The 13,168-nt window shown below is 44.0% G+C and overlaps 1 protein-coding gene across 1 annotated transcript in view; it reads left to right on the top strand.

The window, feature by feature from the left end:
• The window catches only part of igsf5a (immunoglobulin superfamily, member 5a), a 99,539-nt gene that overhangs the window by 71,455 nt on the left and 14,916 nt on the right, over positions 1-13,168 (top strand). The window contains exons 3-5 of the mRNA XM_076274057.1: positions 1,877-2,203; positions 3,860-4,150; positions 4,327-4,452. Of these exons, the coding sequence (XP_076130172.1) occupies positions 1,877-2,203; positions 3,860-4,150; positions 4,327-4,452 (744 nt within the window). The remainder of the gene's footprint in view (positions 1-1,876; positions 2,204-3,859; positions 4,151-4,326; positions 4,453-13,168) is intronic.

Below are 13,168 nucleotides of genomic sequence, written 5' to 3' on the forward strand. Positions count from 1 at the left end.
TCTCAGGTTTATGTCAGACTGGTTTGTTGCAAAATTGATGTCTATTTTTACATTTGAATCAATAGAAAAATGGTTGTTGAGTCTTTAAATAGAGCCAGTGTGTTTTTGCATGTAAGTGTTCCATAATGTTAAAGCTGTACAAACACATAGTTATTAAGTATTATTCAGCCTAGGAAAGTGTTTTTGGTCTTTAATCTGATTTAGAGGTCACTCAATCATATATAGTATATCACACTAAAGTATCATCAGTAATTGACCTCTTGCCCGGGGGTTGACTGATAGATAAAACAGTAATCAGACAGCACCTTATGTTTATGTAAGTGAATGAAGGAAAATTGTAAAGGCAAAGTTGAAGATGGACATGATAATGTCCAAATTTGACAGAAGGGTACATATAACTGCAGCTAGCCTCCAAAGAGGTGACTATTGTTGTGACATCTGGCCAAAAGGTGCATACTATATGAATAAATATATGTAGTTTGAGATTAATAATTAACAATGCATGCCTATGCATGGGTCATGGTTTTACCAAAGTCATAGAATAGCCAAAACTATACATATTCTAAAAGCATTTGCCCTGTACATGAAAAATAGCATCGATCAACTTATGTCCCATCTTCCTCCACACCATACTCCTCTATTCTGTATAGGCGAATCAAGTGAACAGCGGATACATTTTGGCCTGCATTATTAAGGGAAACAAATGAAACACCATATACTATATATTTTCTAAAAGCATACGTATAACCTCTAGATGTGATATAACACCAATTAGGACATTTCCCATCTTCCTCTATGCCATGCACAATACATTGCCCTCTATTCTGTATAGGCGAATCTAGTGTAAAGCGGATACATTTTGACATACTGTCTAGGGAAAACAGATTAAACACCCTAAACTATATATTTTCTTAAAGCATATCACTTGTAGATGAGATATGAGATATTTGTGGTCTGCTGAAATTTTCTTTGATTTTTCACACCTCTGTTTGGCTTGTTGTCTGTGGTCTGTGCCTGTGCTGTGGTGTTGTAGCGAAAGTACTCACTACTATGCTACAATGTCACATCATTCTTCCATAATGCTTTACAAAGTTTAGTTTTTCTTTGTCGGTAGGTCTGTGAAATAGGCCATGAAATAGGTATTAAGTTTTAATATAAATGATCTTAAAAAGTGAGCCATATTGCAATAACTATGTGCTGTAAACAATTTGGAATTGGACCCAAATATGATACTGTAATACATGAATTATAAACAACATAAAGCCATTGTTTATGTTAATTGTATTGCAGTATTATTATATTATCCATATACATAGATTGCCTATAAAAAGTATTCACCCCTCTTGGATATTTCTCCTTGTATTGCTGAAATAAATGGAGTCTTTGTCAATTTAATTTGCCCTTTTTTACAATAATTGGTTACACTTTACTTATCAACATAAGAGTGACATGACACTGTCACGAACAAGTCATAAATGTTAGGGTTAGGGTTAGAGATTAAGATTAGGGTTAGGGTTCATGGGTCATGACAGTGTCATGCGTTCATGACTGTCATGTTACTCTTATGTCGATACTGTCAAGTAAAGTGTTACCCAATAATTTACAAAAATCCCCTCTTTAATGTCAAAGTGAAAGCACATTTCTACAAAGTAATGCTAATTAATTACAAATATATAAGCCTAATGCGAAATAAGTGATTGCATAAATATTCCCCCCCTTCAAGTCAGCATTTGAAGATGCAACTTTCGCCGCAATTAAAGTATGGAGCCTGCATGGATAGGTCTCAGTTAGGCTTGCACATATACTGCAATTTTACTCCATTTTTCTTTGCAAAACTCACGCTCTGTTAGCTGACACTGTCTTTTGTCTAATTCAGATTTTTTCCTGCCAACAAAAGTGGTAGCTGAAGTGCAGCTGGAGCCAAGGGATAGTGCTGTACTGCTTGGATCAGAAGCCAGTTTTAACTGTAGCCTAAAGGATCCCTGGTCGGTTATGACATGGCTGTTCAATGGCAGAGTGGCGCTTACAATTTCCAAGGACTATGGTGTTCTTCAAAACACTACACGTTTCACAGCAGCTAATTACACCACAAATGAAGTCTACAAATGGGAATTTACCATCATGAATGTGACAAGGAATGACTCAGGAGTAATCACATGTGATGTTCAAAATATACAGAGAAGAGCACACTTGTCTATTCAAGGTTGGTGTACTGATCTCAATTAACACTCACTTTCATTCACAAGAAATTCTGGTAATTTGTAAAAAATATTTGTTGCAATCTGTTGAGTCTACTCAAATTAAACTAAAAGTCAACTAAAGATTCTTCATAAATGTAATATTATCTTTAATCAATGTGAACCTAAATTATGTTTTTGTTGCTATATCAATGTGTATTTTTAGTGTGTCTGAACTTGGAGCTTACCCGGATTTACAAAGTATTTGTATTAACATTTCATGAAATGTACCTGGTTGTCTTAAAAATCTTTGTTCTCTCTGAAAAACATTGACCAAAAACTTACTCAATGTTCAGTTCTATGTTCTATCAGATATTCTGACAAAACTGTATTATTTAACATGCATACGTAGAAAACAACATGATATGCCAGATAACATGACATTTTTTTATTTATTTCAGGTATTCCCCTTTTTCCCCATGCAAATGTGGGCGTGTGTACGGAGCCCGGGAAGGGTCACGTTGGTAAATATTTTTAGACCGCACTATTGCGTTCCCTCGCAATAGTTTTGCGTTCCCACGAAATACTTTTGCGTTCCCTCGCAATACTTTTTGTTTTCTCTCCCCGAAATATTGTGCTTGACGTCATTAACATGTGAATGTGTTTTGAACGACAGTGCTTGCCATTTTGCAGACAGCAGTTTGAGGAACATTGTGTCGCGCTACCATGTTTAACAAAAACTGAGCTAACATTTGGAGAAACACCCAGTCAGTAGTCAACAGTCAGAGCACGCTCTCCCTCGATGCTGCTGCTCCCTCAGCGAACCGCGCCACATCCCATGTCGAATTGGACAAATGATACTTTAAAATCCTCACAGCTGTGCAAGTTGCAGCAACTATTTCTCCTCTCACGGATCCCGTTCTCTCGTGAATCCATGTTGCCGTCTGCTGTGTGTGCGTGTGTGTGTGTGCACTGAGTTAGCCTACCCTCTCCCAGCTCTCCCCCCACTAGATCCATCCCACTCACTCACTGTGTGCTCTGATATGACACTGACCATGAACTTAATATAATATTAGGTATTCTACAGTTATAAATTATGAATTCAGGTAACGCGCTGACAGCGCTGCGTGAATGGGGACTGAAATGTACGGAGCCCAAGTTGAAACTGCAAAGCAACAACAACAAAAATTGATCCTGAGGAACACAAGGTATTGTGAGGGAACGCTGAAAGTACTGCGAGGGAACGCAAAGGTATTGCGGGGGAACGCAAAAGTTGTTGCGAAGGAACGCAAAAGTATTGAGAGGGAACGCAAAACTATTGCGAGGGATTGCAAAACTATTGCCAGGGAAAGCAATAGTGCGGTCTAAAAATATTTACCAACGTGACCCTTCCCGGGCTCCGTACGTGTGTTTGTGTGTGTGTGAGATAGAGAATAAGACTGACAGAACTTTCTATCATTAGGCTAGGCCTCATTTCATAATTTAATGTATGTACTTGTTTGTGTTTCTGGAATTTTTGCATTGTATTTTGCAGTCTTTGCCAAATCTATTATTGTATTAACTGACAAATAGGATTTATGTGACATGATTAAAGGTTTTGATAGAACATTACTATAGTGGAATTTCTTTCTTTTATTGGTTTTGTCTTATAAGTCTTACTATATGCTTTCATTTCATTTCAGAAAGTGGGACTGTTAGCATTAAAGGTGGCAACATAACTGTGAGACCTGATGAGCAAGTGTTTTTTGTCTGTGTTGCATCTGGATGGTTCCCTGAACCACAAGTATCCTGGAATATAAATGGCAAAATGGCAGATACTGAAAACTATAACACCACTGTTGAGAATGCAGGAACCCTACTAAACTCCAACAGCACTCTGTCAATTTCAGCAGTTGAAAGTGCTGAAGTTCAGTGTCTGGCCGAAGTGCCTGCTTTGTTCACACCACAAACCACCAGTGTTTTCCTGATAGTTGGTAAGAATACAATTTTGTCTCATAAAAAAGTTCAACATAATAAACAGCAATTAATAAACAGAACTATGTAAATACTTTTAGCCTTAAAGCACCTTTTAAGTTCTGTATAAATAAAAAGTAATATATTATATATCAGTTATATGAAGATGATCTTGTGCATTTTACATCTTTTCCAGATAAGACCAATCTACAACCTGACAGAACGTGGCTGATTGCCATAATTGTGACCTTTAGTTTGGTTGCACTGGTAGTGTTGCTCATCATTGGTATTATCTTACTTTGTAAAAGAAAAAATGCAAATAGTAAGTAAATTATAATGTGTGATATCTGCAATAGCAGTATAGAATCAGTTTGCTTACTACGTCCTAATATCATTGAGTATACAGATAGCCAGGGGCTCTGCTAGGGTTAGTAGGGTTTTGCCAAAAACTCAAGGTAAACAGAAACCTGTTCGTAAACGTTTGCATATGTTTGCGAAATTGAACACACCGCTGTTCTTCACTGGTTTACTGTGATCTTTTGATTTGCTTGAGTTATTAACAACTTCACTTCACTTTCAATTTTTCCACCTGACAATCACCACTCCATTAACACACTTTAGTTTAGCGTTACCCATATAGCCTGTGAATAATCAGAATCAGAATCAGCTTTATTGGCCAGGTTTGTTAGCCTAGAAATCTAGACGTACCCTAGCGGCAGCAAATTAATTTGCTCAGCCTGTACGTCTAGTATCGAACCATAGGAATTTCGATTGGCTGACGCCGTGGACCTCATCCAATCACAGCGCTCTATTTTGTTAGAGAGTCTTAAGGCGGGCTTAACAGGATAACGACAGTCCTGCGACGGTAAACAACAAGGAAGGTGGCTATGGCGAACGAAGAGCGGTTGTTTGAATCGGCGTTGGCGTCAACTTTGGAGGAGTTGGACTTGTGCTTTTCTTTGAAAGTAGAGCAACACAATGCACTTAAGTCATTCCTTTCGAAGAAGGATGTATTTGCCGTTTTGCCGACCGGATACGGATATGGTCGTAGCCCTGGCCTATTGCATGCCTAGGCAGTTTGAAAGACAATTCTCTGCCCGCCCCTTGGATTAAGCAGGTGAATGATTCGATTCCAGACTATACATTTCAATGATATAGGATGGCCCGCCAGGCTACAGGTTTGTGTAAACAAACAAGGAATTTGACTTCGGTTAATCTTTGCTCTCAAAGTACAACACACTTTACAGTAACAATAGAATGAAGGGCAGTAGAATATGGCTATGTATAAGAATAAATACAGTATGTACATTTGCAAGTCTGTCAAGCCTGTCAAGGCTGCCAAGTCGTGGACACCTCAACAGACACAGGCAAGATGCAATATACAGTTGAAAAGAGGGTGTGAATAGTGCAATATCAGTATAGACTGAGGTTTAAGATTAAATATAAATATAGTGCAAGGCAGTTCAGTGCAATGGTAATATATTAATAACAATACTGTAACTGTAAGGTTGCAGTACACATGAGGTAGATGAGCAGAACAGTGTTGATTGACTTTGTTCAGTGTAAGTATCAAGTCAATTGATCACAAGAAATTTACAGTTAAAATGTACATTGAATACAACACTGTAGCCTATACAATAAACAAGGCGAGACAACAGCCAGTAATACCGCGGCCAGCCACCAGCAGCGCCAGATGCTCCACAGCAGTTTCCACAGTCCCAGCAGTAAACAAGCAAGTAAGCAGGCGAGCAAGTTGCTTCCGTGTTCGCCCAGCCTAGCCTAGCCAAACAGTCGTCCGCAAGGCAACCCACAAGTGGTCCAATAGCACAATACCATCCCGTAAGTCCTCCACAGATCGTAGGCTACTCGGCTCTCCACCCCGATCACGAGCAGCGATGTAATCGCTCCGCTGAAACAAAACGAGACTTTAGGGAGTACGGAGTATACCAAGATGCTAATACACGTTACGTCACTTGAGGCAAAAAGGAGCTACTCACATTGCCGGGTGCAGACCAAATCTGCCACCCGGAATATAGCTTGTATTTTGCGCATTGTGATGCCAAAATTGTGGAACTGCTCTGCTGTGTGTCCGGCTGTGTAGGCCACCTCTGGCTCGGCCGCTGTGTCTTGTGCAGTTCTTCGCCTGACTCGATACACACTTCCATGCCTATAGGGAGACCAACATTCCCACACACCTGTTCCCCCTCAGTAAATTAAGCAGGCCCCTTCCTATAGGTTCGATTGTTGAGTCTTTGAGTTTGTTAATTGTCAGTTCATGATTTGGATAAGCCATGACGGGATAATAAAGTCCACACGTGCACGCAAAACAACCCAAAATCATAACACAGCACACAAACATCCAAAAATCAAAAGTGTTCAACAGAGAGACTGCTTGGGGGAAGAAGCTGTCTTTGTGTCAGCTGGTTTTGGCAAACAGTGCCCTGTATCGTCTACCAGAGGGAAGGAGGTTGACAGTTTGTGACCAGGATGTGAGGGACCTGTAGAGATTTTTGCTGCCTTTTTCTTGACCCTGGACCGGTGCAGGTCCTGGATGGAGGGAAGGTCAGCTCCAGTGATCCTCTCTGCAGCCCTAATTGTCCTTTGCAGTCTGGCCCTGTCCTGTTTGGTGGCTAACCCAAACCAGACAGTGATGGAGGTGCAGATGACAGACTGAATGATGGCTCCTTAGGCTGATTAAACTTTCTTAGCTGTCAGGAAGTATAACCTCTGCTGGGCCTTTTTCTGGATAGTGTCAATGTGGAGAGACCATTTTAGGTCCTGTGAAATGGTTGATTCCAGGAACCTAAAGGTATCCACCTTCTGAATGGTGAGGGTGGGGGGGGGGGGCTTCTCCTAAAGTCCACTGTCATCTTCACAGTCTTCTTGGGGTTGAGCTCCAGGTGGTTCTGACTGCACCACTGGACCAGCTGTTCCACCTCCAGACTCATCACCATCCTGGATCAAACCAATGATGGTGGTGTCATCTGCAAACTTCAGGAGTTTTACAGATGGGCTCTTTGAGATGCAGTCATTAGTGTAGAGTGAGAAGAGGACACACCCCTGTGGGGTGCCTGTACTGATGGACCGGGTTTTGGATGAGATGCTCCCCAGTCTGACATGCTGCTGCCTGTCAGTCAGAAAGCTGATGATCCACTGACAGGTCGAGGCAGGCACTGAGAACTGGGTGAGCTTCTGATGTCTGTGTGGGTTCAGGCATGATGGTATCACACTATCTTGAATTTCCCCTTGGGGATCAATAAAGTATCTATCTGGTGTTGAACCCTGAGCTGAAGCAGAGACTTTCTAATGTGGAGACACAGCACTCAAAAAATACTCCATAGAATTGCATGGGGCTAGTTTGTCACGGCAATATGGCCGTTGTCTACGCATATCCCACCCCTTCCTCGGCAAAACGTCAACATGTGAATCCATTGAGCCAATCATGTGGTGTGATGTGAAGACATCGTGCCAATCATGTGTTGTGATCTCGCCGCTGGAGCAAGATTGGTGTCGTCTGCCGAAATGGATGCCCGACGAGTGCCCAAAAAGCGTTGTCAAATGGCCGCCGAGTGGAGGGACTTGCCTAAAAGGACTTTGGCTGAAGTCCACAAACAGGATCCTGACATATGTCCCTGGGGAGTCAAGGTGGTGCAGGGTGAATTGCAGTCCCATATTGACGGCATCATCTGTTTGCCCTGTAGGCAAACTGCAGGGGGTCCAGCAGGGGTCCTGTTATGTCCTTCAGATGGCTCAACACCAGCCTTTCAAAGGGTTTCATGACCAGAGACATCAGACCAACGGGCCTGTAGTCATTTAATCCTGTGATGGAGGATTTTTTGGGGACTGGGATGATGGTGGAGCATTTGAAACTTGGCACTTCACACAGCTCCAGGGGCCGGTTAAAGATCTTCGTGAAGATTGGTGCCAGCTGTTCAGCACAGACACACAGACAAGAGGGGGACACACCATCAGGTCCTGGAGCCTTCTTGATCTGCTTCTGAAAGAGCTGGCACACATCCTTCTCGCAGATTGTTAATGCAGGTGGGGGAGGGGGTTGGGTGTTGAGGGGAAACCTATTGTGCGTGAGGGGTGTGATAATGGGTGCTTTTCAAACCTGCAGTAAAAGTCATTCAGGTCATCAGCCAGTCTGGGATTTTCTGCAGGATGGGGGGGTGACTCTTGTAATTCGTGACCTGTTGCAGGCCTTTCCAAACTGCTGCAGGATCGTGGTCTGAGTGTAGCTTATTTTGGCTACCCTGATCTCCTTTGTCAGCTTGTTCCTGGCCTGCTTATATACTAGGTCCCGGTCCCCACTCCTGTAGTCCTTCTCTTTGGCTTGGCGTAGCTTCCTAAGATTAGGAGTGAACCAAGGTTTGCTGTTATTGTATGTGTAGAAGGTCTTGGTTTGCACACAGATGTCCTCGCAAAAACTGATATAAGACGTTACAGTATCAGTGAGGTCATTGAGGTCTGTAGCTGCAGCTTCAAAAACGCTCCAGTTGGTGCTTTCAAAGCAAGCCTGCAGCTCCAGCTTCTATTCCCTTGTCCATTTCTTTACAGTCTTTTCCATAGGTTTAGAAGTTTTTAGTTTCTGCCTGTAGGTTAGGATGAGGTGAAGATAACCCCATTGAATAGCCTAGGCTACTACTGTATGTTCCGGATCAACATCAAGTGAACGTCAGTTTGATGAATAGGCTTAGGCCTAATATCTCTATGTTTTGACTATGTAACTATGATAATAATGTAATAATAATAATAATAATAATAATAATAATGGGGCAATTGCTCTGTCATGAGCTTAGCCACTTTTTAGAGTTTAACACGGTTTTAAACTCGCCGGTGATGTAAGAAGTCACGTAACACCTTAAGCTCCATTGCTGTGTCATATGTACCTGTGGTTTAACCTGTTGCTGCGTTTTACCTTGATCTCAATTGCTGTGTCTTCAAGGAAATTCACATCACACACTAGAGGGTGTATTTATTGCGTGTTAGTCTAATCTTGAAACAGGCGTGGTTTAAGGAGAGACTAAACCATAGTTTGGAGGATGAGACCTATATTTTATAGGCTCCATTATATCCGACACATAGGCTATACACACTGTTGGCTAGAATTATTTGTATTATTAATAATAACGTCTACTACATTTGGACTTGGACCAGATAAAGTAGCCTACAATAAAGGCTACAAAATAGGAGTTGCTTAAATAGGCAAATGCCTAACTAAAATCGACAAAAAAAAACAGATTATTTGTCAGTAAAATAAATGAACGCACAGTAGATCGTACTATACAAAACATAAAAGGTAAATTCCCTTGTATGCAGTCAACGGAAATGGTTAGCAATAATGGCTTGGTGAAATGCACCCCCTGCCTGCTAGATCAGCAGCATCAGGCTAGAAGTAGCCTATTAAAGTCCTCCAAGGCCTTGTGGCTGAGGGAAACGGTGTCACGGTACACAGAAGGAGGACTAGGAGATACTGAACACGGTGATGGAGATTTATTGAATGGTAAACAGAAAAGTACTTGCAGGTCCAGAATTCAAAACAAAGCAAACACACAGGAGATCAGACTAAGGCAACTAAAGATAGAGGGCAACGTCCAACAAAGTTCATAAGTCCATAACTTAACTGAATCCAACGAATACTGAAGAGCAGGCGAGGGAGCGAGTCTTTGGCTGGGTCCTTCATACAGCATTGATTGATCAGCTGCAGGTGTAAGGCTTCAGTAGACAGGGGAGAGAGAATGAGTGACAGGAGTGTGAGTCTGATGAGTGGGCGTGGCTGGGGAAGTGGCTGGTGCAGAGTGAGGTGCTGCTGAAGAACCTGGCAAAGCTGTGACAGTACCCCCCCTCTCCAGGGGGCGCTTCTGAGGACGAGGGTGCCCGGCGACATGGACGGCCTCGACGGCGAGGGGCCGAGAGTCGAGGATCTCGTTGATGGCATAGACCGAACCCTCGTCCAGCAGAAGCGGTACTGGGGGATCAGCAGCATCACCAGGTTCTGTGGAGGAAGGAGAATGGGGTAAGTGGTAGGGTTTCAGGAGAGATACATGAAATGTGGGGTGGATCTTGTAACTGGGTGGAAGTTGGAGGCGGTAAGTGACTGGATTAATCTGGTGTGTTATGGTGAAGGGGCCAATGTATTTAGGACTTAACTTTCTGGAAGCAAGGAGTCAACAGCTGGGACCTCGAAAGAGTCTCCAGACCAGGGGAAAAGTGGAGGCTGGTGACCGAGTATGCATTGGAACGGCGTCAAACCTGTGGTTGGTTGCCGTAGGGAGTTTTGTGCATACTCGGCCCAGGGTAGGAAGCAACTCCAGGAGCTTTGGTGGCGGTGGCAGTAGGTGCGGAGGAAGCAGCCAATCTCCTGAATCTTTCGTTCCGTTTGCCCGTTCGTTTGAGGATGATATCCTGAAGTTAGACTCACTGTTACTCCCATTAGCTGCAGGAAAGCTCTCCAGAAACGAGAGATGAACTGTGGTCCCCTATCCGATACCACATCTTCTGGGATTCCAAAGTTGCGGAACACATGTGTGAACAGGGCTTCGGCGGTGATTGCAGCTGTTGGAAGGCCTTTCAACGGTATTAGTTTGCATGCTTTGGAAAAGCGGTCGACAATTACCAGGATGCATGTGTGGCCCTCTGAAGGGGGAAGGTCTGTGACGTAGTCCACACCCAGGTGTGACCATGGTCTTTTGGGAACTGGCAAGGGGGTTAGCTTCCCTGCTGGGAGGTGTCGTGGGGTCTTTGCCATGGCACAGTCTGCACACCCGGCTACGAACCCTCGGACATCCTTGGCCATACCCGGCCACCAGTAACGGTCTTGCAGAAGAGAGAATGTGGCATGGATCCCTGGGTGTCCTGTGCCAGGGGAGGAGTGTGCCATGGTTAGGAGTTGAGTTCAGAGACTGAGCGGAACATAAGTGCAGTTAGCAGGAGTGTTGGCTGGTGCAGGATCGTTAGTAGTGGCCTCACGGATCTGCTCATCTAGGGTCCACTGGATGGGGCTCACGACCATATCAGCGGGGAGTATGGTTTCAGGCTGCTCCTCACTTTCCTCTGGGTGGTGCAGATGGGAGAGTGCATCAGCTCTGCCATTGCGAGATCCAGGGCGGTAGCTAATAGAAAAGTTGAAGCGGGTGAAGAACAAGGCCCATCTTGCCAAACGGGGATTGAGGCGCCTGGCTTCCCTGAGGGTACTGGAGGTTTTTGTGGTCCGTAAGAACCAGGAAAGGATGTTTAGCTCCTTCAAGCCAATGGTGCCACTCCTCCAGGGCTAGTTTAATGGCTAACAATTCTCGGTTGCCGATGTCATAGTTGCACTCCGCTGCACTAAGCTTTTGGGAGAAGTAAGCACAGGGATGGAGGCGGGGATGGCGCCGGTCCTCTGTCATCCAACTCCAGAGGTGGAGGCATCAACCTCCACAATGAACTCCCGGTCTGGATCTGGATGACAGAGGACCGGTGCTTTGGTGAAGGATTCCTTCAGCAGGTGGAAGGCTTGGGAGGCTTCATCACTCCAGGAGAGGGCTTAGGTTTCTTGCGGAGCAAAGAGGTTAATGGAGAAGCGAGTTGACTAAAGTTGCAAATGAATCTTCGATAAAAGTTTGCAAAGCCCAAGAAACGCTGGAGGTCCTTGACGGACTGTGGAGTGGGCCAAGACAAAACCGCTGTCTCCTTTCCCTGTTACACCTGTTGTAGCCTAGAAACTGGGTGGAAGTCTGGTGAAAGGTGCACTCCTCGGCTTTCATAAAGAGTTGGAACTCACGCAGCCTAGCAAGGACCAGGCGTACATGCTGGATGTGTGTCTGGAGATCGGGGGAGTAAATGAGGATATCATCAATAAAGACTATGACAAATTGGTTGATGTAATCTCTGAAAACCTCATTTATGAACCCCTGGCAGACGGAGGGAGCATTGGATAATCCATAGGGCATCACAAGGTATTCATAGTGGCCAGTAGGTGTGATAAAGGCGGTCTTCAACTCATCCCCTGGACGAATGCACACAAGGTTATAGGCACTCCGTAGGTTAAGCTTGGAAAACACAGATGCACCTCGTAGTTGTTCTAAGGCAGCAGGGACAAGTGGCAATGGGTAGCGGAACTTCACTGTGATTTTGTTGAGGGCACGGTAATCAATGCAGGGCCTAAGACCCACATCTTTTTTGGCCACAAAAAAGGAGGAAGAGGCAGCTGGGGATTTTGAGGGACATATATATCCCAGCTCTAGGGCTTCTGTAATATATTCTTTCATAGCCTCTTGCTCAGGGAGAGAGAGTGGGTAGACCCTTCCATGGGGTAATGGCTGATATGCCACTAGATCAATCGCAGAGTCCCATGGTCTATGAGGAGGTAACTGGGCTGCATGTCCACCAAGGTGGAAATTTTTCTTTGGCTCACCAGACATAAAAGACAGATAGACATACAGCCAAATACATAGAAAAGAATAAGTAAAAAATACATAAAAATAAAAGTAAAAGAAGAAATAGAAGGAACTCATCGAGTACAAAAAACGAGATAGCGTCAGCATGGAGTCTCCCAACTTGCATTTCAAGAACAGGTGTTTTGTATTGGACCCGCTTGCGGGCTAGAGGCCTACCTACTATGGAGTGGATGTTGAAGGGGGTCGCACAGCGGGTCTTCGGGAGCTGGAGGCGCTGGCAGAGGGAGCCGGAGATGAAGTTCTCAGCTGAACCGGAATCGGAGCGGAGAGGAGGCCGTATGGGAGGACACAGAATCCATTAGAATTACAGGCATGAGGAGAAGTTTCAGATGAACATTAGAGTTACATACAGTGGGTCCCAGTTAAAAATTGACACTTCATTCACGATCATGGTGAAATGTAAGTACAACTGCAGCCGCTTGGGGGCAGCATAGTCCGCTGTGGCGTTTCACGGTCGAACCAGACGTCGCATTCGACAGCAAAGGCTGTGATTGGCCGAGTTTTCAGTGCGTTTCTCTGTGTTTTTAGCAGCCCCTGCAACATGCTAGTCCACTGTAGCCTAAGCCTTGTACATAATGTTAAACATAGTTTTGGATT

This window comes from Alosa pseudoharengus, unplaced genomic scaffold (genome assembly GCF_046254945.1).
Source record: "Alosa pseudoharengus isolate Yale_2024_CS ecotype anadromous, Long Island Sound unplaced genomic scaffold, YU_APseudo_1.1 YU_APseudo_1.1_scf_8, whole genome shotgun sequence".
NCBI classification, from domain to species: domain Eukaryota; kingdom Metazoa; phylum Chordata; class Actinopteri; order Clupeiformes; family Clupeidae; genus Alosa; species Alosa pseudoharengus.